This window comes from Peromyscus leucopus, chromosome 8b (genome assembly GCF_004664715.2).
Source record: "Peromyscus leucopus breed LL Stock chromosome 8b, UCI_PerLeu_2.1, whole genome shotgun sequence".
Lineage (NCBI taxonomy): Eukaryota > Metazoa > Chordata > Mammalia > Rodentia > Cricetidae > Peromyscus > Peromyscus leucopus.
In genome coordinates, this window is record NC_051086.1 from 596,965 (window position 1) to 623,490 (window position 26,526).

General features: G+C 45.0%; 1 protein-coding gene across 5 annotated transcripts in view; it reads left to right on the top strand.

The window, feature by feature from the left end:
• Positions 1–26,526, top strand: part of Glyr1 (glyoxylate reductase 1 homolog) — a 39,894-nt gene that overhangs the window by 5,917 nt on the left and 7,451 nt on the right. The window contains exons 4-13 of one of the 5 annotated variants that reach the window (XM_028894780.2): positions 7,407–7,545; positions 7,998–8,237; positions 12,920–13,006; positions 14,529–14,585; positions 15,414–15,464; positions 15,559–15,632; positions 18,634–18,733; positions 24,342–24,452; positions 25,480–25,581; positions 26,256–26,418. In XM_028894780.2, coding sequence (XP_028750613.1) covers positions 7,407–7,545; positions 7,998–8,237; positions 12,920–13,006; positions 14,529–14,585; positions 15,414–15,464; positions 15,559–15,632; positions 18,634–18,733; positions 24,342–24,452; positions 25,480–25,581; positions 26,256–26,418 — 1,124 coding nt within the window. The remainder of the gene's footprint in view (positions 1–7,406; positions 7,546–7,997; positions 8,238–12,919; positions 13,007–14,528; positions 14,586–15,413; positions 15,465–15,558; positions 15,633–18,633; positions 18,734–24,341; positions 24,453–25,479; positions 25,582–26,255; positions 26,419–26,526) is intronic. The other 4 variants (XM_037200753.1, XM_037200755.1, XM_037200756.1 and 1 more) reach the window with 4 other exon arrangements.

Here is a 26,526-nt window from a genome sequence, read left to right on the forward strand (position 1 = left end):
CAAATACAAATAAGTAAATAAATATAAATCTTTAAAAATGTTTTGATCAGGGCCTAGAGAGATGACCCCGTGGTTAAGAGCACTGGCTGCTCTTCTAGAGGACCTGGGTTCAATTCCCAGCACCTACATGGTAGCTCACACCTGTCTGTAACTCCAGTTCCAGGGTTTCTGACACCCTCACAAAGACATAATATGTAGGCAAAACACCAATGAACATAAAAATAAAAACAAATTATGTATTTAAAAAATAAAATTTTTTTGATCAATACAGGCTGGCAAGATGCAGATAAGGGTACTTGGCTGCCAGTCCACATAATCTGAGCTCAGTCCTCCAAACCCACATTGTGAAAGGAGAGAACTGTCCCCCAATCTCTATACTTGCACCGTGGTCTGTGTGTACACACACACACACACACACACACACACACACACACATACTATTGAAAATTTTTGGTTTGATCTCTAGCTGGAGATAGCAAAATGAGAAAGTGTTCTTTTAGTTTACAGGCACTCAGAGCCACCAGTTCAAGAATACTACAGCAGGGACTGAACTGATAGCTCAGTGGTTAAGAGCAATGGCTTCTCTTCTAGAGAACCAAGGTTCAATTCCTAGAACCCACATGGGGCCCACAACTGTCTGTAACTCCAGTTCCATATAATCCCATGCCCCCTTCTAGTCTTGATGAGCACTAGGCACGCACATGGTGCACAGACATACATGCAGGTAAAACACAGATACAGCAAATTAAAATAAATCTTTAAGAATAATGATGATAAATCAAGGAAAGGCCCTAAGGACTTTTCTCCTTTAAAAGAATGTTGTAGGCAAACGGGCAGCTTGTGACAGGAGACCTCTGTTTCCATGGCAATTTTTATGGCCAGTTCTCCCCTCTGCTTTCAGGAAGTGCATGGGTGGTCTTCTGACTCTTCTCACATGAGGGTCAGGGGTTGCAAATTTAAATGGTAAGGTGTCCAGGATCCCAGACTCAGGAGCTTTTTACATCAAGCCTCATGTAAGGTGAGCCAGGCCTGGCTGGTATAAGGTGTAAGGTACTAAAATCTGTGGTTAATGATGAAGAGCATGTGTGAGCATGCCTTTTTCTTTTCACCTGGCATTGACCAATCTACTTCCTCTACTTCTAACACCATTTCATAGTTGGAGAGTTGAGCTAAGTGAGTAGTGAGGTCCAATGTTCTGGATATTTGACTGGCACAACCTGTCCCTGTGCCAGAGCTGCATGGTAGCTGTCGTGAATAGAATGGATTAGATTCTCCTTCCCAAAAACAGGAACAGCTCATGTCCAGATAGTAACTCCCTCCATGGCTGATGACAGTGCCGTGAGTGAACAGGTGTCATGTAATAGAATTAGAGAAGCTGGCCCATAGGGGAGCAGTAACTTAATGAGGGCAGCACGGCTAGAAAGCCTCATCTGGCACTTGAGGATGTTACCAAGTACCCTGGTTAGTTTTCTGTTGCTGTGATAAACACCACAACCAAACGCAATTTCAGTCTTATGCCTCTGGGTCACAGTCCATCTTCGAGGGAAGGCAGACAGGAACCATGCTACGTGCTGGCTTATTCAGCCAGTTTTCTTATACAGTCTAAGACCAACTTCCCAGTTGTGGCACTGCCCACAGGGGGCTGGGTCCTCCCCATCAACAGTCAAGACATTTCCCCCCAGAAACTACAGGCCAATCTGATCTGAGTTCTCCTTCTTCTCAGGAGGAGGATCTAATCTATGCTTGGTTGTATCAAGTTGACAATAAAAACCAAGCAGGACGCCAAGTTCTAGAAACAAAGTTTTCTAAATCCGTCTTAGTTGCAAGTCTTTTGGTGATTTCTTTTGGTGGTGGTGGTGGTGGTGGTAGTGATGGTGATATTTTGTTTTGTTCTTGTAGTTTTGAAACAGGATCTCTTATAACCCACACTGGCTTAGAACTCCTGATCCTCCTTCCTCCACTTCCCAAGTGCTGGAATCACAGGAGCGCACAGCCACGCTTGGCTTTGTTGGTGTCTTTAAGGTAAACTTTGCTTGAAATGAACTGAGACTTTTCCATATTGCCTTTGTGTGAGTATGTGTGTGTGTTTCCTGGTGCCTTCATTTCTAAAAAGCTTAAAACTGGAGATGACATGTATCATCTTCAGCCTCTAAGTACTAGTATCACACATCCAGATAGAGAAGGAGACCCATATAGTCTGATACAGGCTTTCTGCTCCTTTGTCTTTTTTTTTTTTTTTTTAAGATTTATTTATTTATTATGTACACAGCATGTATGACTACAGGCCAGAAGAAAGCACCAGATCTCATTACAGATGGTTGTAAGCCACCATGTGGTTTGGTTGCTGGGAATTGAACTCAGGACCTCTGGAGAAGCAGTCAGTGCTCTTAACCTCTGAGCCATCTCTCCAGCCCCTCCTTTGTCTTTTTATATGTCATCCCCATCCAGTCCTATTGTTGTGTGCCTCCATTTCAAAACTCCAGCCCAGGTTTTTGTATCTAAGCAGTGACTGAGATGCATGTGTGAGGTTGTCGTATGGTTTTTCACTTAAGGAGAAATCAGCTCCAAAGTACGGAAATTTTTATTTAAGTGGAGTGATCTGGGAATGGCTTAGTGGCAGGTCTGTCTTCCATTTGAAGAGTTTGTAGGAAGTATGACAAGACACCAAGGAACATGCTGTCAGTCATGTCAGATGTACTCACACAAGCATCCAGGCTGAGTTTCCCACTACAGCTGAACTCTAAGCCAGGAGGTTTAGGGCAGCACCTGCTGAGCAGCTGGAATGATCTACATAAAGGCCTTTATAATTGATTTTTGGATTCTTGTTAATGTTAATGGTTTTTAAAATGAATCTGAAAAGAATGAAGCAATTGCTTTTTTCTTTTTTCTTTTTTTTCTTTGTTCAGTCATTCAGAAAAATAGTTTCTTCCCCCTTTTTCTTTTCTTATTTGGTTTTTCAAGACAGAGTTTCTCTGTGTAGCCCTTACTGTCCTGGAACTCACTCTGTAGACCAGACTGGCCTCAAACTCAGAGATCCGCCTGCCTCTACCTCCCGAGTGCTGGGATTAAAGGTGTGCGCCACCATGCCTGACTGACTAGTTTCATTTTTGTTGGGTTTTGTGGAGTTTGTTTTTTGTGGTTTGGAAGGGTTTTTTGGTTTTGGTTTGGTTTGGTTTTTGGTTTTGAGACAGGGTCTCACTATTATAGCCCTGGCTGGCCTGGAAATCACAAGAGATCTGCCTACAACTGCCTTTCAAGTCCTGGGAGTAACATACTCAGCTCAGGTAGACTAGTTTCTTGGGTTGTACCATCCCAGAGACACAGAATCAAGAAGTTGTATATTCCTTTTGTGTAGCTCTTTCTGCTTTTTAAATTTAACAGATACCTGACGGGGTGGCCTCACAGATAGCCAGTTATCTTGTTTTTCAGCATTTACTACCACAAACAATGGGTAATTAACTACCTTGAACTTAAAAGTAAAGCTTCGTACTTTAGGCACAAACTGGATGAGCTTGATATTTTTTGACTTCCCAATCTATGGCAAAGTGGTCTGAATGGGTACAGCTCCTTCTAAATCCTAGGAAAAGGTTGTAAGGCCAATCACAGGTTACAGCTCACTACAAGTAAACAAAACAGCTGTGTAAGGCAGAGTCCAGCGTATTGGTAGAGCACATGACTAGCATGTGCAAGCCCTGGCTTTATCCTCGTACCACCACCAACTCCCCTAAAAAAAGAGAACAGTCTTTAAAATGCTGTCACAAGACCTAGGACTGTAACCCGGTAGAGTGTTTGCTTAACCTGCATAATGCTCTGGAGTTGATCCTGATCACTACATTAACCAGACATGGTGATATACACCTATGATCATAATCCTGGCACTTGAGAAATAAAAATAAAAGGATCAAAGTTTTAAGGTCATCCTTAGTTACATAGGGAGTTTGAAGCCAGCTTGGACTGCATGAGATCCTTGTCTCCCAAAATTAAAGTTAGTGTAGTGATGAATACCTTTAGTCCCAGCACATGGGATGCAAAGGCAGGCAGATCTCTGAGTTCAAGAAAAACCATGGCTACAAAGTGAGATGCTGTCTCAAAAAATAGATAGATAAGTAAATTAATTTAAGGCCAGCTCTGGTGATACATACACCTTTAATTGAAGCATTTGAGAGGCAAAGGCAGGCAGATCTCTGTGCATTTGAAGCTAGCCTGTTCAACAATGAAAACCAAGGGTCTAGTGAATACAGAGCTAGACCCTGCCCCTCCCTGTTTGTTTATTGTTTGTTTGTTTGTTTGTTTTTAATGCTGAAAAGTTACCCACTCAAGGGACTGGAGAGATGGTTCAGTGGTTGAATGTACTGACTGCTCTTCCAGAGGACCAGGGTTTGATTCCCAGCACCACACAGCAGCTCACAACCTTCTATAATTCCAGTTCTAGAGACACTACCTTCTGGTCTCCATGAGTAGTACCAGGCACACATGGTATATCAACATACATGTAGATAAAACATCCATACACATGAACTAAAACAAGATCAAATAGTTATCTAGCTGAGCATTTTATTTGGCACCTTTTCACTCACTGGCTAGTAAGCCTTCTAGCCTCTAAAAATGGCTGGAAGGTATCCTTTACTGGCACCAATTTCATACCTGCTTTGCTGTTCCTCCAGGATTAGAAGTCTTACTGAGGTTCCAGCTAAAAGGCACCATGTCATTAAGCAGACAGGGCTTTGCGATGTGACCGCTATAGATCACATTTTTTTTGGATGGCTGAAGTGATTCCAGTGTGGTTTGCTTTCTAGAGGTGATCCTTCTGGGCTCTGGTGAGTGGCATTTTATTGACTGTACTCTGGTGAGGCAGGAGGCCTCTGACACTGGGCCGATTTCCTGAGTAGATTAGTATTTCTCTCTTTATCCTCTCAAAGTCACATTTGTATTGTCAGTTCATTTGAATATTTCAAAGATCATTGTATCGAAGAGAATATCATTATAGTTTCTCAAAGTCCTGTCAGGAAGGTGAGTGGAATTTTGTGTGTATTCTTCCTTCTTACAGAAGTCAGAACTCTTGTTTAAAACATTTTCACCCAAAAAGATGGGGGCTGATTTGTTGGCATTTCATCCACAGAAGTCTTCACCTTTGCTTTTTCTCTGAGTCAGAGTTTGGTGGACGGAGGCAGGCATGTCGGTGACAAAGGCGAGTGAATGGATTATTGCCTGTGGAGCACCTAACCTAGTTTTAAAGCTCTGTGAAAGATGGACAGTGTGGATCTTGAGAACCGTGACTCTTTAGGCTTCATCCCTAACACTCATGTGATCTTAGAACTCAGCCATTACCTCTGTCCTTAGAATTTTGTAAATACAGTGAGAGGTAGGGTAGGGGTTGGTGTCCCTAGGGATATACTGGGCAGCATTAGAGGGTCAATATCTTAGTCCACGTGTTCTCCCTGTAGATTGGATTCCTGGCTCTCTTGTCAGCTTGCAAACTATAGCTGAGCTGGCCACTGGAAAACGTCTCACTGCACTGCTGTAGTTGACCCTGTGTGCCAGAGACCAGTGTGTCCCTGTGTGTTACTTGCTTTAGCCATAGGTACCATGCCTCCCTAGTGTGCTGTCTCGAACTTGTGGGCTGAGGTCTCAGGGCTACCATATTTGTTCTTGACCCATCCTCACAACTGCGCACACAACACTCAGAGTGCAGAAAGATGGAGGTGGATTAAAAAAAAAAAAAAAAAAAAAAAAAAAAAAAAAACACTTTGGCAATTATGGGTGAATATTCTCTGGCTTTTTCTAAGGAAAGAAACTTCAGCTAGTGGTGTAACCCAGTTTCTATATCCTTAGCCTGGCACACTTTTTCTGAAGGTTATGCTGTGAGACCCTATGATTATTACAGGGGAAAACATGTAAATTAACCAATACCGTGTCAGGTACAGTTGATGCCTGTAATATGTTCTCATTTGCACTTGGAATCCAGAACATCAGTTAGGGAAGCTGCAGAAACCTACTGCAAGAAACTTGCCTAGGTTCCATGACAGCCATGACAGGCCAGATACTCCAGAACTAGCAGCTGACTGCCTTTTTTTTTTTTTTTAACTTTAATGTGGTACATATTGACAGTTGAAATTAAAAATTAGAGGAGTTCATTTTGCCTTTCAAGAAGAATGCCATTTAAAGCCTCCATTTGTGAGCTGCCCTCATCCCAAACCATATTTATGTATGTATGGTTTAGTAGCCATGGATACCATCCTTTAAGAACAGATGTTGGGCCGGGCGGTGGTAGTGGCGGCGGCACACACCTTTAATCCCAGCACTCAGGAGGCAGGTGGATCATTGTGAGTTCGAGGCCAGCCTGGACTACTGAGTGAGTTCCAGGAAAGGCGCAAAGCTACACAGAGAAACCCTGTCTCGAAAAAACCAAAAAAAAGAACAGATGTTGGCTCAGTGGTTGCAGATATCTAAAGAACACAAATTTTCGATGTTGCATTTGAGATAGAGTTCTTGGTTGATAGGTAGTTCAGGCCCTAGCACCACCTGTAATCCCAGCATTTGGGAGGTGGAGGCAAAAGAATCAGGAGTTCATGAGTCCTTGTCTTTTTTTCCCCACTTAATGTGGGTGGGTATTTTGCCTTCATGTCTGTGCAGCATGTGTGTGCAGTGCCTGCAGAGTCCAGATCCCCTGGGTACTGGGAATTGAACCTCTGGAAGAGCATCCAGTGCTCTTAACCACTGAACCAACCCTCTCTACAACCCAAGCCTTTGCCTTTAAAAAAAGAAGAAAAAAAAAGTATTTCATTAGTCCTAGTTACATTTCTGACTCTAGGGTGATGGACAAATTTTGTAAGTCTGGTTCAAATAGTTGTCTAAACCACATGTGGTGGTTCATACCTGTAACTTCAGCATTCAAGAAGCAGAGACAGGAGGAGTGGCTGGTCTTCCTGGTGAGTTCTAGGACAGAGAGAGCTATGTATTGAGTGTCTCAAAAAAAGAGCAAACAAAAAAGTAGTTGATCAGCATCAGTTGTTTCCATGTGTGGAAGTGTTGCCATGGTTTACAGTGCTTACAGGTATCCTTAGCCTTCATGCTGTACACTGAAAACACCAGACTATTTACAGACTTCTCCTGTGGTTGCAGTGTATGTGTGGTCGGGTATGGAAAGCTACTGGCGAATGAGAGGAAAAATAAAGTGTATGAACATGATTTCACTTAAGGAACGTTCTGACCTGTTGTGGTTCTATTTGTTTCAAGAAAATGTACTTTAGGTTTAAGAGTTTGGGACAATTGGTTGATGAGGTTTACATGTCTTTCGGTTTCCAGCTAAAACCAATGGATGTTCAAATCTTACCGTGGTGAGATCTTAGGAATGTGTTGGCATATGCAGTGTGGATCAGACTCTTTCTGTGTTTGCTTTCTACTAGTGCCTGGATCAAAGTGGAACAGCTAAAGCCTTATCATGCTCATAAAGAGGAAATGATAAAGATCAACAAGGGCAAACGGTTCCAGCAAGCTGTGGATGCTGTTGAAGAGTTCCTCAGGAGAGCCAAAGGGAAAGACCAGGTGAGAGACACTTCAGCAGTCCCTTCAGTATCAGGCCAGTGCTTTTGAGTGGTGTTGCATGGTTACTAGCAGATGAAATGTATCACAGACTCACTCCATTCCCATGAGATGCCTAGCAAGAGAACAACTGTGGTTCCAGAACTCTATGCCTGTGGCTCACCTTTCTGAGGCTCACTTTTTTCTGAGGCATGTTGCTTTTAGAAGGAGTAGCTCAGCTTTGGAGTGCAGCAAAGAGCTTAGGAACACAGCCACCTCCTAACTTTGGGGCTGTAGACAAGTGACATGATTTTCTTTTTTTTTTAAGCTGTTTTTCCAGTGCAAACAGGGGTGAGCAAGGATCCTGTTTCTCAGGGTGGCTATGAAGACAATTCACAGAAGTCCCGAGAGCACTACATCGCCAATGTTGGTAGTGGCTGTTGTAGTGGTCATCATTATTATTGTTGAACTTGCAGACATCATCCCACACTTCTGCTGATGACAAGAATCGGCGTAATTCCAGTGAGGAGAGAAGTAGGCCAAACTCAGGTGATGAGAAACGCAAGCTTAGCCTGTCTGAAGGGAAGGTGAAGAAGAACATGGGAGAAGGAAAGAAGAGGGTGACTTCAGGCTCTGCAGAGAGAGGCTCCAAATGCCTTAAAAGAGCCCAAGAGCAAAGTCCCCGGAAGCGGGGTCGGCCCCCAAAGGATGAGAAGGTTTGTCTTACCACTGTAGCTTCCTGGACTAGTGCCTTTTTTGTGTAAAGCAGAGCCATACTCTTAAGTATGGTCTTGCTCACCTAGTGGGTGTGAAGTTCTTGCCATGTTCTGTAAATGAAGTGAAAGCAAAGTGCACAGACATAGTAGGAGAAGGAGGTCGAGGCGGGAGAGCAGTCCCCTGAGTTGCCTGGCAGGGGAAGGCAGTCAGGAAGGGAGGGGAAGCACTGGAGCGGTGAGCATGCAGCCCGTGGGAGGAGGCCTGAGCATCATCCTGGCAGGTAGAAAGACGGGCAAGCAGAGGACAGGTAGGTTGACACCGGGTCACAGAGGACCGTGCAGTAAATTCAAGATAGTGGAAGCCCTAGGAAGCTATTTAAGCTAGTTGTTGAGATAGCATTGTGTGCTAAGCTGGGCCTTAGTAATTGTGAGGACAGAAAAGGGACCTGAAGCCAAAGTCACTGGTATACCTGAAAGAGGTCATAGCATTTTCTGAAGGGAATCGGGGAGAGGCCTAGCAGAGGAAGCCCTTTTAGGACTTGGCAACTGGTTATGTGGAAGGGTGTAGATGAAAAGGAAAGAAAAGGTGGCGTCAAGCTCCACTCCTAGGAGATAATGCTGTTGCTTTTTTACATGATCAGGAGTCAGGAAATGGAGCTGTCACATGGGGGGGGGGAGAGCTGGTTTTTTGTGGCTTTGGAGGGATTTGGGGTTTGCTGTTGTCATTGTTTATGGAACTAAGGGTAGAACCTGGAGCTGCGTGTATGGTAGGCAAGCACTCTACCACTAAGCTACATTCTAGCCTTCGGTTCTTTTTTGAGTGTGGTGCATTTGAAGCATGTCCCAAACAGTACTAGAGCTGTAGACTGGGAAGCCATTTTGGATGAAGAACAGCCTAATCCATGAGACTAGATGAGCTTGTCTTGGGAATATGAGGAGGGATGCTCAAGAAGAGAGTCTGCACTGCTAAGAAAATATTTGATCAGGGTTCATAAAGTTGGAAGTGTGGCCAGATGAATCCAGGAGGAAATGGTGCCTCTCTCACCTTGTGTCTAATTTCAGGAAGTGGGTGGCCTGTGAATTGTGAGAAGCACACTGGTAGATATGCAGCCAGGATAAAAGGAGTAGAAGCCAGATGGCTGACGAGTAGTGGGTTATAAAACCTTGATGAAACACTAGACACCAGAGCAAGGCTGGCAGGTTCAATCAAACACCAGTGAAACAGGGCACAAAGCAACTGAAGCTGCCTCGGGTTTGCGGAAAGAACAGGAGAGCTCACTGCATCTTGGGGCCGAGCCAGTTACACTCCATCCACAGGGTGCCTGGCCAACTGCTGCCAGATTGTCTGGTCGAAAGGAGCTGGAAATACAGAATTGTATGCAAAACACTCTAAATTTAAATGTTTGAGTCTGATTCACAAACACTTTAGGGATCTAAGAGTATCTTTGGCTAGGCTCAGCCTGGTCTGCCTTTGTGGGCCATTGTCCTAAGGCTAAGAGAGCAGAAGGAAGAGAGAAAGAGTCCCCCTGTGGCCATGCTCAGGAGGTAGGGAGCTTCAGAGAACTGCAAGCCTCAGTGAGTAGGGGACTTCTGCCTACAAGGGATGTGGCCTGATAGGAACCCCCAAAAGATGTAATCTAGTTTTCAGTCTAGAAGGAATTGGAGCCGTCACGTTTTCTACTGTCTTCCAAATTAACTGTCTTCAGGCAAGCTCCTCATAAACTCCTGAATCACCCTGGACAGAAACAGCTTCTTATTAGATAAAGGCAAGTACAACGGTGAGGCCCTGTGTTTGGATGATATTAGCTTCCTAATCTGACCCTGGAGCCTCATGGGTTTCCCGTGAGAACTGAGTGAGTCCACAGGTAGTGCTGAGGACCATACCTGGAGAACAGTGGGTATCAGATCCCAATCCTGTGTGGTCTGTTTGCAGGATAGGAGCCAGGTGTGCTGTGAGACCTAAGTTGGAAAGTTCCTTCAGTTTAACCCCCCTGAGATCCCGCCCAAGCTGGCTTCTCCTATCTCAAAGCTTTGCCTTGAGCTGATAATGAGAAGCGGTCCACCTACAACAGGGAAACTCATTTGGTGGTGGTAACTATTAACCAGGTTTCAGGCTAGGAGAACAACCTGCTCTTGACCCTAGCTGGGTCCTTTCTGGGTGTTTGTGGGCTGGGCCTGTGCTCAGTGCTTGGGGGAGTCTGCCCTGGCAGTGGAGTGACAGTGCATCTGACCTCATCTGTCCTGTAGCTCAGAGAGTGCAGGTGTGTTGCCATAGCAATTGTCATTTGGCTGGCAGTAAGCAGTAAAGCACAGGCTCCTAGCTGTAGAGTCCCAGGTGAGTGCTATTCTGTTGTGTAATCTTCTGCCCCTAAGAATAACTAAAAAACCTTGATTTCAGAAGTGTCAGGTACTTGTCTTCAGACAAGGCTGAATTTATGTCTAGACGTCTATTTCAGATTTTGCCTGGAGGCTTGCTCCCATGTCTTGGCTGAGCTCCCCTTTGCTACTTCTAAGCTAAGAACTACAGCTTCAGCTTCAGATGAAGACCATCCCCGCAGAAGTGTAGTCAGGCCTGTGGTCCTCCTAAAATTTCACACTCACACCAAGCAGGTGAATCAGGGATAGAGGTCTTTCCTTCATGTTTGGACCAAGAACTATAAACTCCTTGTTCCCATTCTGTCATCCCTGGAGCCCCACTGTCCCATCTTCATTGAATACACTTTAAAATCCACCAGCCTTGTATCAGGTGCTGAGTAGTGACATGATTGGAGGCTTCTGTGTTAGCTCCGATAGAACTTGTTGTTGCCACTACAGAACAGTCTAGCCTCTCTGTTACACAGATGCTTGTTTGGCAGCATCACCACAGACCACATGTCTAGAGAGAAAGCCTAAAAGCTGTAGAGACATGGTCTCTTTGAGGAAGAGAGATCCCCCACTTCTCTAGTACATACTCAGCTTCATCTACATGCCAGCATGATTCCCAATGTAGAATAGAGTAGAAGGAGAACACACTTGTAATAGAACCAACCCTGGCTCCAAATTGCCAGAATTTGAATTGTTTTGTGTGGGTATTTGGTTGGTTGGTTGGTTGGTTGGTTAGGTTTTTTGTTTGGTGGTTTGGTTGTTTTGGAACTGTGCAGACCAGGCTGGCCTCAAACTCAGATATGCCTGTGTCTGCTTCCCCAGAGGCTGGGATGAAAGATGTGTGCCACCATTCCTGGGAGCTGGAATTTTTAATCTGTCTCACAATTGGCCAATGCTACTTAATCCCTCTACCTCAGTTTTTGTTTCTGTAAAAGGAAGGCAGTATTAGTTCTCCATTGTGAGTAATGGGGTCCAGGAGACCATATATATAACCTAGTACTAAGTACTTTTGAAACTCTTGCCGTCACTGTAATCAACATCACCTTCAAATGGGAGAAGGTACAGAGGGGTCAAATAAAGCTACTTTGATGAGGTGACCTTTCCACGGTGCCCTAAAGTGAGCCTGTGAGTCAAGTAGACATGATGGAAGACCATCCCCAGTAATACAGAAGTCCTGAGGCGGGTTCATATTTGGTGTGTTTGGGATTGGGGAATGGAGTGCTGGTAAACTAGAGAATGGCAAGGGGAGAGAAAGAATTAGGACTCAGGCCAGGCAGTGGTAGTGCACACCTTTAATCCCAGCACTCGGGAGGCAGAGGCAGGTGAATCTCTGTGAGTTTGAGGCCAGCCTGGTCTACAGAGTGAGTTCCAGGACAGCCAGGACTACACAGAGAAACCCTGTCTCGGGAAAAAAAAGAAAAGAATTAGGACTTAGGCAGATATGAGTGTGGAATAAGGCATCTGACTGTAGAGCCCTCCCTGAGGACTGCCATAGCAAAGTTTAGCTTCATTGTGAGAATTGGGGAGCTGACTTTAGGCAGATATGATAATGCCTGACTTGGGCTGGTGTCTGGAGGGAGACAAGGCTACATGGGGCCAGAGGGAGAGCAGGAGATTGAGTTTTCAGCTGCCTGCTCACAGTGATGGTGGTATGCCAGCCAGTTTGGTACTAGTGACTAGGGGGAAGGGTGGCTTTTTTGTGGCAAAGCAGCAATCACTACCCTTTGAGTCAAGGAGAGTCAGAGTAGTAGAGGAGGAGACCTGGTACAGGAAGGTGGAATGTTTATGGGCACATGAGCATTCACCCTGGTATCCCACCATGATGGGTGAAGTATGAGTATATCACAGTGGTAGGAGGGGCCAGACGATGCAGATGAAGAGCTGCTCATTTGAGACCACCCCAAATGTATTCTGGATTCATCATCACTTTCATGTGGCAGGTCTCCTCAGCAGTGCCATGTATTGTTTTTGTTCTTGTTTTTTTAAGACAAAGTAGAGTCCCTCCGAAGCCACTGTTTTCTTGGTGATTATTAGTTGCCATAAAGAATTTCCCTGTAACTTGCTGGCAGCGTCCTACTTAACCTCCATTCTTGTGACATAAGTGCATGTGCAGGTTCTGTTACTAGAGGACTGGAGAAGAAGGCTCACTTCCTATTGGCGGGAAGCAGTTGCCCTTCTCCCACTTAGAGCCTTGACCAGGGGATGGGCTTGAACTTTACACTTAAACCATGGCACTTGCCAGGAGTTTAGTCATGGTGGAGTGTGGCCAAAAGGGAAGCAAAGTTTCCTGATGCTCTCTCTGCTTTTCTCCTATATAGGACCTCACCATCCCTGAGTCTAGCACTGTAAAGGGGATGATGGCCGGACCAATGGCTGCATTTAAATGGCAGCCAACTGCGAGCGAGGTAAAGAATTTTTCCTGCTGGTAGGACTGACCACAATGTCAGAACAAGCACATAGCACATTTTCTGGCTTTGCTATGTGATCTTCTTTCCTGTTTCCCCCTTTTCTGGTTGTTTGGTTTTGTTTGACTGGAAAGCAGTACAGAAGTCTAGGAGGTTAAAAACTGAAATCTTCTATCCTCAGGGTGCTCAGTGTTTCAGGTTTGAGGTTCCAGGCAGTTTACCTGTTCAGCATCATATGTGGGATTATAGGTCCACTATCATTCTTATTGTTTGGGGTAGGACTACTTTTGTATTTATTGTAATACCCTCTCTTCCATAAATACTTTTTCCCCCTGTTTTGTTGCCTCTACCACCACCACCCTTGAAGAGGTAGTTTTTTCTGGGGAGGGTTGAAGGAGAGGTTATTTTGTCTTGTGACAGAGTCTCCCTAGGTAGCCAATGCCAACCTCAAACTAGAGATCCTTCCACCTCAGATACCCAGGTAAGGTACTAGGATTACAGAAATGTAGCCACCAAGCTCAGAGAATGCAGTTCTTGATGTTTAGTAGCTTGGGGGTCACACCAGCTTCACTGTGCTTGCACCTGGCACTAGGCATAGTTGTAAACAGTTATGGAGATCTATGGCCAAGGCCACTGTAATCAGAATTGATCCCAGGAAGCCAAGCCCTACAAGGGTCTGGCCTCAGATCCAAAGAGACCAGAGCTCTGAAACTAGAAGAGTACTAGAATTGCTATGGTTTATGCAGCAAGGCCAACTGCATGCCTGGTGAATGCTTAGTGCTAAAATGCAGGAGAGCTTTGTAATACTTAGTTACTAGAGTGATTGGTCTTAACCTGCAGAAACATCTGTCTTTTTTGTACTTGAACCCATTTTCCCTTAACTAGAATGCAGTTTATGAAAGGCCAGAGTTGGGCCTGGTGGCACAGGCTTGCAGTCTTAGTTAAGGCTGAAGCAGTAGGATCACAGGTTATGGCCTGCCTGAATAACCAAATGAGTTGAAGGACCAGCCTGAGTAAGTTAGATATTGTCTCAAAATAAAAAATAAAAGGAGACAGCATTCTGGAAGCAAAGACTGGTGGATCTCTATGTCTTCAAGGCCAGCCAGAGGTATAAGGTGAGAATGTCTCAAAAAAAAACAAAAAACAAAAAAACCTGAAAATAGGGGCTTGGAGGTAGTGCTCACTAAGTGGTAGAACACTTGCCTAGCATGTGCAAGACTCCTAGATTCTACCCCTAGTACAGGAAATAAAAAGAGATAGTGGGGGTCGGAGGATGGCACACACCTTTAATCCCAAAAAAGAGGCGGAAGCAGGCAGATCCCTGTGAGTTTGAGGCTAGCCTGGTCTACAGAGCAAGTTCCAGGACATCCAGGGCTACACAGAGAAACCCTGTCTCAAAAAATAGAAGTTTCCCAACAGCCCTGAAGGAGACTTTATTGAAGAAACCATGCAGCAGGAAAGTGAAGTGAAAGTGATTTTGGTAGAGGGCAACTCATTTGATTTCCTTGTCTTCTGATTCCAGCCAGTCAAAGATGCAGATCCTCATTTCCATCATTTTCTGTTGAGCCAAACAGAGAAGGTGAGTTCACATGGGGCAGACCTGTTTATGAATGCCATAGCAACAAGCTAAGTGACAGTGTAGACCCATGAGGAAATCAGGTGCCAGGGAAATTAAAAATAAAAAACTTGGGGCTGGAGAGATAGCTTAGTGGTTAAGAGCACTGACTGCTCTTCCAGAGGACCCTGGTTCACTTCCCAGCATCCACATGGCAGTTCATAACTGTCTGTAACTCCAGTTCCTAAGACCCAACACCCATGGCAAAACACCAGTGTACGTGGAATAAAAACAAATAAATTTAAAAAGTAAATAAATAAAATTTTAAAACGTTTTTTAGGACTCAGCCACTTGTGTTGCTGGGATATCAGCAGTTGCCTTCAGAGTTTAAGGCAGGAGGGACTAGACATGAAGGCTATCTCCATGAGGTTGCCCATGCTGCCTGGTGCCACATCCTGTGGCTCTGTGGTCAGGACGGCTTCTCAGCCCTGTGGCCATAGCGAGAAGCTTTACTAAAGTCTGTGAGAGTGGGGGTTGGGCCAGACTTTGCAAAGACCCTATAGCAATGAGTGGTTTTGGAGGTGGGCAGGTTTGGTTTCCAGCCCAGCTTTACTGACCAACTCCGTAACAAGGCATGTAAGTTGACATCTCTGCAGCTCAGAGTCAGACGAAGACCACCTTCAAGCAGCTGTATGGAATATTGGGGTAATGAGTGTTTTCCTCTGGATTTGCTAAAATTATACAACAAAGAAATAGCCTGTGTTATTGTCTCATTAGGCCTAACCATTTAGGGAAATTACCATGTAGAACTGTTGCACTTAATCAGTTGTCTTTTTCCTCCCTCTTCATTAGCCAGCTGTCTGTTACCAGGCAATCACAAAGAAGCTGAAAATATGTGAAGAGGTATGCAGGCTCCCTGACTTTGAATTTTTATCTCACCTGTGATCTCACTGTGGTCAGAGACAGCTAGATGATTATTTGTGCTCCCTATCTCTAGGAAACGGGTTCCACCTCCATCCAGGCAGCAGACAGCACAGCCGTGAACGGCAGCATCACACCCACAGACAAAAAGTAAGACCTTGGATGATGAAGCCTCCTGGAGGCTCTGGATTCTTTTAGAACTGGAGAAGTGGCGCCAAGGGAGCCCCGAAGGGCTGTGTCCGAGCCTGATAAATAGTTTGGCAACAGTTTCACTATCAGAGGAAGTTGTTGTTCCCATCCCCACTTTCTATGGGGTCCTCCCTTGGGAATAGGCTCAGGTGTTGGCTCCCTAATCGTCAGTGAATCTGAGCAACTACTTCAGAAGTTCTCTGAGCCTTCCAAAAGACGGCTTGTAAAGCTCTATCTCAGGCCCCATGCTGAATAGGGCTTCTCGACTGGTAGATTATGTCCACAGTGCAGGCCAAGAATTCATTTCCTTGTAGGTAGCAGAACTGCCCTTGCTGCCACTGGTAGTCTGGAGCCACTCTTGGAAATTTGGGTCAGTATGTAAATTTACCTTGTATGATGGGAGCTCCAAGATTAGCCATGGGGAGAGACATGCAGGTTTTTGGAATAAACCCTTTTGTCTCAATTTACCCATTTCTCCGTGTCCCTCCCTGTCCTTCCCGTGCACCTGTGAGCTGCTTTCCAGCTCCTTGCCTAGATGGTGGGCCCCGAACCTTCCAGAGACTTGTCTTTGCAGCATCATTGCTGCTCCAGCTGAGCCAGTTATGGCTGCAGTCATTTAGTGGAAGGGTTTCATTACTAAGGAGTTGTGTTGTGAGCACTATAACAAATATGAATTCTAGTGTGTACCTTCCACATAGTTCTCTCACAGACTAAACTCAGTACTCTTGACGGTACATACTTGAAATCCCTAGTTATACCAGGTTCTTCTTGAACTCCCCTCTGCAGTGTGCAGAAGATAGGAGCTTGTTAGAAACTGATCAGAGATGGGGGTGCGGGGGACATAGAGCCCAGAGGTGGTGGTGCACACCTGCAATCCCAGTACTTGAGAGGCTGGGGCAGAGAAAGATTAGGAGTTCTAGACCAATGAGGGCTGCTTAGCACAACCATGTCTCAAAAAAAAAAGGTGAGGGCCAGGCATAGAAGGTAGGTATTCTTTAGTAAGGATTGTATTTGTTTTAAAATCAAGACCAGCACAGGACTAACGACTTGAGTCCTCATATTCTCACCCAAGACCTTAACTGCCTCTCAAGGAAACACTTTGTTTTGTTTTGTTTTGTTTTTTTATTTTTCAAGACAAGGTTTCTCTATGTAGCCCTGGCTGTCCTGGAACTCACTCTGTAGACCAGGCTGGCCTCAAACTCATAGAGATCTGCCTGCCTCTGCCTCCAAGTACTGGAACTAAAGGCATGTGCTTCCACTGCCCAGCAAGGCATCTTAATATGAGTTTGAAGCCAGCCACACAAAGCATCTGATCCACATTAATCCACACTGACATAGAACTTGTTGGACTGTTGCTTGTCATGTTGGACATACAGATACTTCGCTCATAGATCTATTGAGTTTCCTAAAACACAAAAGGAAAGAAAATTACCCAGTCTTGATAGGCTTCATGGGAGAAATTGTACTGCATGAGAGTTATGCATGGCAAACACGTCAGCATAAAACCTAGTGGTCAAAGAATCCTGTTTTGTTGAGGAAGGTGGTAGCTTTGATTCACGTGATGTTCTATGTGCTGAGACAGAGAGTGTTGAGTACCTAGGTATTCCTGCCAGAGTAAGAGAAGCCTCCAAGTAAAGGAGTCATTTTCCAATGGTGCCTGCAGGCAGGATTCCAGAAAAGCCAAAAGTATGGAGAGGCTGCATAGAGCCTTTGTAGGGAATCTTGAGAATGTTGAGAGCTGAGAAAAAAACCAAATAGAAAACAAGAAAATAGTGGAATTTCTGAGAGAAGAAAGGCATTTAACTATTTTGCCATGCAAGAAGAAATAAAGGTATATAAAATCCAGCTGGGTATAGTGGTTCACCCTGGATTCCAGTGCTCAGGAATCTGACACAGGAACATTGCTCTGAGTTGAGGTTACTGAGCAACATATCTGGCCAGACTGGGCTACAACATGAAACCCTGTCTCAATTTAAATTAAAAAAAAAAAATGTCTATTTTGCCAAATAATTCAGGACCTAAATTCTGTCCCCAGTACCCACATGAAAAAGCCAGGCATGGTGGTGCATACCTCTTAACTCAGTGCTAAGGTGACAAACAGATCACTGGGGTTCACTGGCCATCCAGCTTCACCTGCTTAGCAAGTTTCAGGCCAGTGACAACCTTGTCTCCCAAAAAAGCAGTTTGTGTCTGAAGAATGACACTCAAGGTCATCTTCTGACCTACACATACAAAGTACAAGAACCAAAAAAGACGTGTAGCCAAGATGAAGATCTCTGTACAAGTATATAAAGGTAGGAGTAGTAGCAAGCAGCCCCAGCGCGTTCTCCAATGGCAGGAAGGAATAAGTAGAGGAAGTTAAAGGTAGGCAGAATTTGCCACATGTACTTCAGTCGCAGAGAGTGGTGACGGCCTGAGAAGGCATTGGGAACAGTGCTTTGGAGGATGTAGGTAGAGAGGCTGAGGGTGAGAGCCTGGGAGAGCAGGTGTCAGGGAGAAGCAGTGCATACACTACTAGGGCGCCCAGCCATCAGCACTTGTCTCTGTGGTTTGTGGATTTGGGGCACACTATGTATGTAGTGGTCTGAAAGCCTAGTGCATGGGGTTGCTGATCAGGAAGCCATTCAGGAGCTGAAGATAGCTCTGTGCTTTGTCACTGGAGTGGAATTAGAAGCTCAGATACTCTATCAGAAGCAAGGGGCCCCACAATTGGAAGACTTGCCAATAGCCACAGAAGTCATGCTTTGGTCTCTGGTGGTCAGAGATTTAGACATGGCCATATGCATTTAGGAACTGGCCATCCAGAAGAGGTACAGTGCTGGACCAAGGCTGTAAAGCATTGCCTAACATGAAACACCCCTGGGTTTGATGCCCAGTGTCATAAAAGAAAAACGTACATTGTTACTTGTGCTGCGGAGTGGACATGCCTTTGTCTGAACTGATCAATCTTTGTCTCTTTCAGGATAGGATTTTTGGGCCTTGGCTTAATGGGAAGTGGCATCGTCTCCAACTTGCTAAAAATGGGTCACACAGTGACTGTCTGGAACCGGACTGCAGAGAAAGTAAGTATTAAGGGTGAGGTTTGTCACATGGAAGGTGGAATAACTGAGGGTGGTTACTCAGTGGTTCTACTCAGTGTTCTGCACCCAGGAAAAGGAGCTAAGCTTAGTCAAGGCAGAAGGATATATAGAATGTTGCTATAAAAATTGAAGTATTAGCCGGGCGGTGGTGGCGCACGCCTTTAATCCCAGCACTCGGGAGGCAGAGTCAGGCGGATTGCTGTGAGTTCGAGGCCAGCCTGGTCTACCAAGTGAGCTCCAGGAAAGGCGCAAAACTACACAGAGAAACCCTGTCTCGAAAAACCAAAAAAAAAAAAAAAAAAAAAAAAAAAAAAAAAATTGAAGTATTTAAAACTACTCAAGGTGTACCACACATGATTGCACATGTGTGTACGATCCGTAATTCCAGCACTTAAACGATGGAGGCATGAGGATTGCCTTGCATTCTAGGCCAGCCTATGTTATGTAGGAAGTTCTAGACCACAGTGAAACCTTTTTCTCAAAAGTACAAACAAGAAGCCTGGTGTGGTGCACACCTTTAATCCCAGCACTCAGAAGACAGAGGCAGGTGGATCTACAAGGCAAGTGAGTTTGAGGCCAGCCCAATCTGCAAGGCAAGTTATGAGAAACTTTGTCTTTAAAAAAAAACAGGCTGGAGAGATGGCTCAACAGTTAAAAGAGTGTGTGCTGTGTACTACTCTTCCAGAGGTCCCTAGCGTATCCATCAGGTGGCTTACAACCGCCTGTGCTCATGTGTCTGTACACACATATACACATACATAAAAATACCAGTAACAACAGCAACAGACATACCATTGCTATAAAATGAAGCACGTATCACATGGAGCACGTAGGCACACCAGGTTCATCCTTTGTGACCACCATACCTTATCTATGATGTGGCCCATTCTGAGCAGGTTGAGCAGCAGTAATTCTGCAGTAATGAACTGCTGCAGGAACTGGGAGCATTGTTCTTACCTGGAATGAAGGACCAGAGCCTGGAAAGGTGTTCCCTTTTGAGATGGGCTATGCTTTAGCCCTGTGAATGATAAATAACTACAGAACTGAAGTGAGAGCTGATGGCTAAAGAAGACATTGGGGCTAAATAATGACAGAATACTAACGAAAATGATAATTAGGGCTGGAGACATGGCTCAGCCATTAAGAGCACTGGCTGTTCTTCCAAAGGTCCTGAGTTCAGTTCCCAGCAACCTCAAAACAAAATGTTTTATGGTCTAGAGTATAGTTCAATGCTAGAGCAAGGCCCTGGTTCTCTTCCTCAGTACCTCCACTCTCAAAATTGGTTTTTACTGGACCAGGTGCCTTTCAAAAACAGAAAAATGATTGGGTTTTGTGGGGAGCCTGGGATAGTGGGCTCCAAAAGCCACACTTTCTTGTTAGGACACATGTGTTGAGCATTGGGTAGGAGCTATGGGAACCTAACCCAGGTAACATCCTAGAGCTCCACTGCAGTCTTTGTGACTCCAGCATTCTCCTCAAGACTGCAGTTGCTGAAAGTGAGGGAGAGCAGGGGGTCTGGGTATGTGTGGTAACTGGGACTTTGCCCTTGATAGAAGTGCTTCTGGCTGCCTCTTTCTTGATTGGGAAACATGAACAAGGGAGTCATGCCTCTAAAAATTAAGTCAGGCAGGCCCAAATTCAAATCACGGATGTGCTTTTACTTTACATGGCAAGACACTCTGCTTGTCTCCATCTGTGTGAGTAGCACAACAAGAGCACCTGCTTCATAGAGGGCAGAAATCGACAGTTGCTCCGCTTAAAGTACTCAGCACAGGACCTGGCAAGGATTTAAAAAGCCATCCTTTGTGACCATCCTTTAGTCCTGTGGTGATGCCCTTGGAATTTCTTTTAAGGCTGTTGATAATGATGGTGCTTTGCTTTCAATCCCAGCACTTAGGAGGCAGAGGCAGTGAGGGTTCCAGGGAGGCCAGCCTGGTCTACATATACATAGAGCAAGTTAAAGGCCAACCAGGGGTACATAATGAGATGGCTCAGTAGGTAACAGTGCTTGCCACCAAGTCTGACCCCTGAGTCCTGATTTGATCACCAGGACACATATTGTGAAAGGAGGGATTCCTAACCTCTGACCCACATGTTCACATACACACACATCACTAAGTAAGTAACTATAAAAGCAAGAAAAACTTTGAATAGTCCTCTGGCCAGGCACAGAGGCACATGTCCTTAGTCCCCACTGCTCAGGAAGCTGAGGCAAAGAGGAGCTCTTGAGGCCAGACTGACTGCACAACACAGTGAGACTCCATAGCAAATGACAGCAGAATAGAGTGACCTGCTGATGTTTCTGAAATAATAAATAAGGAACATGGTGTTAATTTCCAGAAAAGAAAGAGTAAACTGGGTGGTGGTGGTGGTGGTGGTGGTGGTGGTGGTGGTGGTGGTGGTGGTGGTGGTGGTAGTAGTGGTGGTAGTGGTAGTGGTGGTACACGCCTCTAATCCCAGCAGTTGGGAGGCACAGGTAGGCGGATCTCTGTGAGTTCGCGGCCAGCCTGGAGTGAGTTCCTGGATAGGCTCCAAAGCTACACAGAGAAATCATGTCTCGGAGGGGGGATAAAGCAGTAAAATTGGGTTTTTGAGATAAGGTTTCTCTTTTTTTTTTTTTTTTTTAAAGATTTATTTATTATGTATACAATGTCCTGTTTGAATGTATCTCTGCAGGGATACAGAGGGAGCCAGATCTCATTACAGATGGTTGTGAGCCACCATGTGGGTGCTGGGAATTGAACTCAGGACCTCTGGAAGAACAGCCAGTGTTCTTAGCCTCTGAGCCATCTCTCCAGCCCCGATAAGGTTTCTCTTTGTAGTTCTGGCTGTGTGTAACTCACTGTGTAGACCAGGCTGGCCTCAAACTCACAGAGATCTGCCTGGCTCTACCTCGCAACTGCTAGGATTAAAGGCGTGCACCTCCACCGCCTGGGGCGGGGGGGGGGGGGGGGGGGGGGGATTGAAGTGTAAGTGGTGGGCTAGAAAAATGGCTCAACAGTTAATAGTACTTGCAGAGGACCAGGGTTCAGGTCTCAGTGTTGTTATGGTGGCTTATAGCCATCTGTAACTCCAGGTCAAGGGATCTGACACCCTCTTAAGGCCTTTGAGGCCACCAGGTGCACATATGGTATATATACATATATTCAAGCACACATTCATCCATATAAAATATATAAACCTTTAAATAAAAGGGGAGGGGTCAGTATTTCTCCTGTTACTGCCATGCCCACTGTTACTTGCAGTAAATATACTAAGCAGACCTGTTTTCTTTCCAAAATATAATTGAGTTGGGAAGATGGTTAGTCTTACTAACTAGCTTGCTGTTCACTGAGGCTCTAAGTTCAAGCCCCTTATATCCACATAAAAGCTGGACATCTCCAGTTAATTTTTCATTAAAATTGAGGCCAATTTAGGAAGACACTAGATGTTGATGTCTAGCCTCCATGTTCATGTGCACATGAGTCTACACACATGTGCACCTGTAAACATAAGAACATAGAAATAATAAAAAATATATATATTTAAAAATTCAAAAGATGGGCACTGAGTGAGAACTCTGACTCAGCCTGGAAACAAAACCTAAAGCTTCATTCCCAGATGGCTGCCATAGACCTCTAGGCCCCGCAGTAGACTAGACAGCACAGCCTCCAACAGAGCTGCTCTTGACAAGGCAAGGAGGAGCGGCAAAGACTGGTCAGAGAAGTGTTGTCAGGAGACGTGCCAAGACCAGCTATAAACATCCAAACTCTCTAAAGAAAAAGGTGAATAATGGGGGCTGGAGAGATGGCTCAGCAGTTAAGAGCACTGACTGCTCTTCCAGAGGTCCTGAGTTCAATTCCCAGCAACCTCATTGTGGCTCCCAACCACCTATGATGGGATCTGATTCTCTTTTCTGATATGCATGAGGACAGAGCACTCATATGCATAAAATACATGAACAAGTAAATCTTTTTTAAAAAGATAACGAGTTTTGTCTATAGTTTTTTGGGTTTTGTTTGTTTGTTTTTAAGTGTTGTTTTTGAGACAGGGTCTCACTATATAGCACTGGCTTTACTTGGAACTTGATGTGAGTTCAAGGCTGACCTTAAACTCCCAGAGATCCACCTCCTGCCTCCCAAGTGCTAGGATTAATCCTTAAGATTTTATTTTTATTTTATATGTACTTTATATTTATTTTATGTGTATGAATGTTTTGCCTGTATGTATGCACAAAAGAGGGTGTTGGATCCTCTGGAACTGGGGTTGCAAAAGGTTGTGAGCTGCCATGTGAATGTTGGGAATAAAACCCAAGTCCTTTGGAAAAATAGCAAGTACTCTTAACTGCTGAGCCATCTCTACAGTTCTAGATCAATAGTTATTGGATAATAATTTTCCAAAACAAAAATTAGACAATATTGAATGTCCACCAATTCAAAGTAGTTGTGGCAGTATGTTAAGACAGATATGGTTCAGTGTGGGCAGTGGGTAAAGATGCTTGCTGCCAAGACTGACAACCTGTGTTAGTCCCCAGAACCCATGCAGTAGAAGGAAAACTGACTCCATCAAATCCTTCTGTGACCTTCATATGTGTACAGCATACGCATGCACACAGATAAAATTAATGCAATTAAAAATAAACATTTTAGAGGTTCTAGAGAGATGGCTCAGCAGTTAAGAACACTGTTTAGTCTTGCAGAGGATACAGTTTCAGTTCCAGAACTGACATGGTGGCTTACAAACATCCGTAACTCCAGATCCAGGGAATCTAGCACCTTCAGCTGAGCCCCAGCAGCACCAAGCACACATGTGGTACATATTCTTACATGCAGGCAAAACACTCTTACATAGAAAATAAACTTCTTAAAGTTAAAAGAAAAAAAGAAAAACCTGCTTACAATACAGTGTGCACAAGTTATTCTTATTATCTCTTTGAATATGTTTTTTTGTTTGTTTGTTTGTTTTTCGAGACAGGGTTTTTCTGTGTAGCCCTGGCTGTTCTGGATAGATGAAGCTGGCCTTGAACTTAGAGATCTGTCTGCCTCTACCTCTTGAATGCTGAAATTAAAGGCATGTGCCATCTCTGCCCAGCTTTCACTGTCAGTATATCTTATGGGGGAAATGTACACCAAAATAGCAGTGATCTGTTTTACAGGATTTTTTGGATGATATTAATTTTAGACAAAAAGAAGTTAGGTCTTCAAGACCCTTTGTAAGTCTTAGCCTGGCTACAGTATTTGGAACCACCTAAGAGGGAATGGTGGTCAGAAGAAAGGGACCCCACAGCCCAGCCCTGCTCCCTCTGCATGTGCTAGTGACTCAGGTCCCTAGGCTGGTTTTGCCACCGCTCTACTGCTCTACTCACACAGAGGAGCTGGGCATAGGTACTGTCCATATCCTAGTCTTCAAACCACCAGCCTTCAGCAGACACTCATTCTAGATACCATGTCTGTCTACAAAAACAGGATAGTCTGTAAAGTCTCTGGAGGTCAGGCCTCAAGGTCAGCCTCCTGCCTTGGGAGACCAGCCAGAGGTCCACACATCTCTGGCCTGTCCAGCATGTTTGTTGTGCATTGCATGCAGCTCACGTTAGGATCTGTGACTTTTGCAGTGTGATTTGTTCATCCAGGAGGGGGCCCGCCTAGGAAGAACCCCCGCTGAAGTCGTTTCAACTTGTGACATCACTTTCGCCTGTGTGTCGGATCCAAAGGCAGCCAAGGACGTAAGGATCCCCCTTCCCTCTGCATCTCAGGTCGTAGCCAAGAGAGCTGGCTGGCCTCCTCCCCTTCTCCCCTGCACACTGAGTGAGTGTTTGCATGTGGGGGGATATCCCATCTGGGGGCAATCTCCTGTTGAGAAAGATGTTGTCAAAGTTGAATACAGACTTCCTTTAATTCAAAATGAAGATCTTCTAGGGTCCTTAAAGTCTGCTGAAGCATTTTTCTGAACTGGTTCCAAGTATTCTATTGAGCTGGACTGTTTGACTGTTTGTGGCTAAGTGTGCCTTGCTTTGGTCCAAGGGCCAACTCCTGTTTTAACTATTGCTGAATTTGCATGTGTTACAAAGTCAAGTGCTCCTTAGTGATCCTCTTAAACTCTGAGTGATCTAGTCCAAAGAAGCCTCCATAATAAGTAATGAGATTCTGTCTTTTAAACCATTGGAAGAGAACACAAAGATTAAAGGGAACATTCTGGAAGGCCTGTTTTTGTTTTTTTGTTTGTTTGGTTGGTTGGTTTGGGGTTTTTTTTTTTGTTGTTGTTGTTGTTGTTGTTTTTTGTTTTTGTTTTTTTAAACAAAATCTCATTGGTCTGAAACTTACTATATAGGTAGACCAGGCTGGCCTGGAATTCACAGAAATCCCTCTGCCTGTAATTGCTTTTCTGTCCCATACATATTAAGTGACTCTTTTTACTTTTGGTGGGGTTTTTTGTTTTTTGTTTTTTTTGTTTTTGTTTTTGTTTTTTGTTTTTCGAGACAGAGTTTCTCTGTGTAGCTTTGCGCCTTTCCTGGAACTCACTCTGTAGACCAGGCTGGCCTCGAACTCACAAATATCCGCCTGCCTCTGCCTCCCAAGTGCTGGGATTAAAGGCGTACACCACCACCACCACCACCCGGCTCCTTTTTATTTTTAATAGTTAATTTCTGATTAGGAAATGAGTCCCCAAAAAACAACAGACTGTGTTCTGCAGGGACTTCTGAGCACTTAATTGCAAACCTGGGCTATTGCTTCTCCATTGTGTCTCTACAGCTGGTGCTGGGCCCCAGCGGTGTGCTGCAAGGGATCCGCCCTGGGAAGTGCTATGTGGACATGTCAACGGTGGATGCGGATACAGTCACCGAGCTGGCCCAGGTAGCAGCCTTATCTAGGCTGGCTCTGGATCATCTTTTCAGTGGGAGCCCAAGACCCAGGCTGACCACACCCAAGTACGGGCAGTTTGGTTACACTAGAGCCAAAGCCAGAACGGACGTCGGGAACCTTGGGACTAGCCTCTTGACTGTCCCCCTTCAGAGCCTCAGCTGGTTGGAACTGCCATGGAAGGTCACTGCAGGCTAGTAGACAGGAGGCCCCATGCTGTCAGCCCTCCTGCAGTGAGTGAGAAGCCTCCAGACTGCCAGTGTGGCCTTTTTGGCTTAAGCAACTGTCTACAGTTGAGTCTAGCATAGTGTCCTCCTCCCAATCTTCTGGGCCCACTTGTGTTCTGAGGGTGGCTGAGTTCAGTGATGGGCAGGGTCCAGTGGGCAGGAATTCAGCCAAGGTATCTGTATGGCCATGTTTGCCCCTTGGTCTCTGAGAACCAGAATTCTGGGAACAAGATGCAGACCCTAGCTTCCCTCTTCCTTTTTGTGACTCACATCTGTTTAAAGGATAGCCTATCTGACCCACTATAGTAGTAGTAGGCTTTGGAACCTTAATGTAGATAGCCACATGCTAACATACCCTATGATGAGGCACTATGACCCCTGTGTTTCTTCCTCCATATTTGGAGAAGCAAGACCCATCAGAAGCTGTGGCTTTCCTTACAGGTGATTGTATCCAGAGGGGGGCGCTTTCTGGAAGCCCCAGTCTCAGGGAATCAGCAACTGTCCAATGACGGGATGTTGGTGATCTTAGCAGCTGGAGACAGGGGCTTGTATGAGGACTGCAGCAGCTGCTTCCAGGCAATGGGGAAGACTTCCTTCTTTTTAGGTAATATATCTGCCCACCTGTCTGGACATGTTGGACCTGAAGGCTTGGGGGCACGGGAGCACATTGGTGACAGTGTCTGTCCTGTGTGGCCTTCTCACCAGGCTCCAT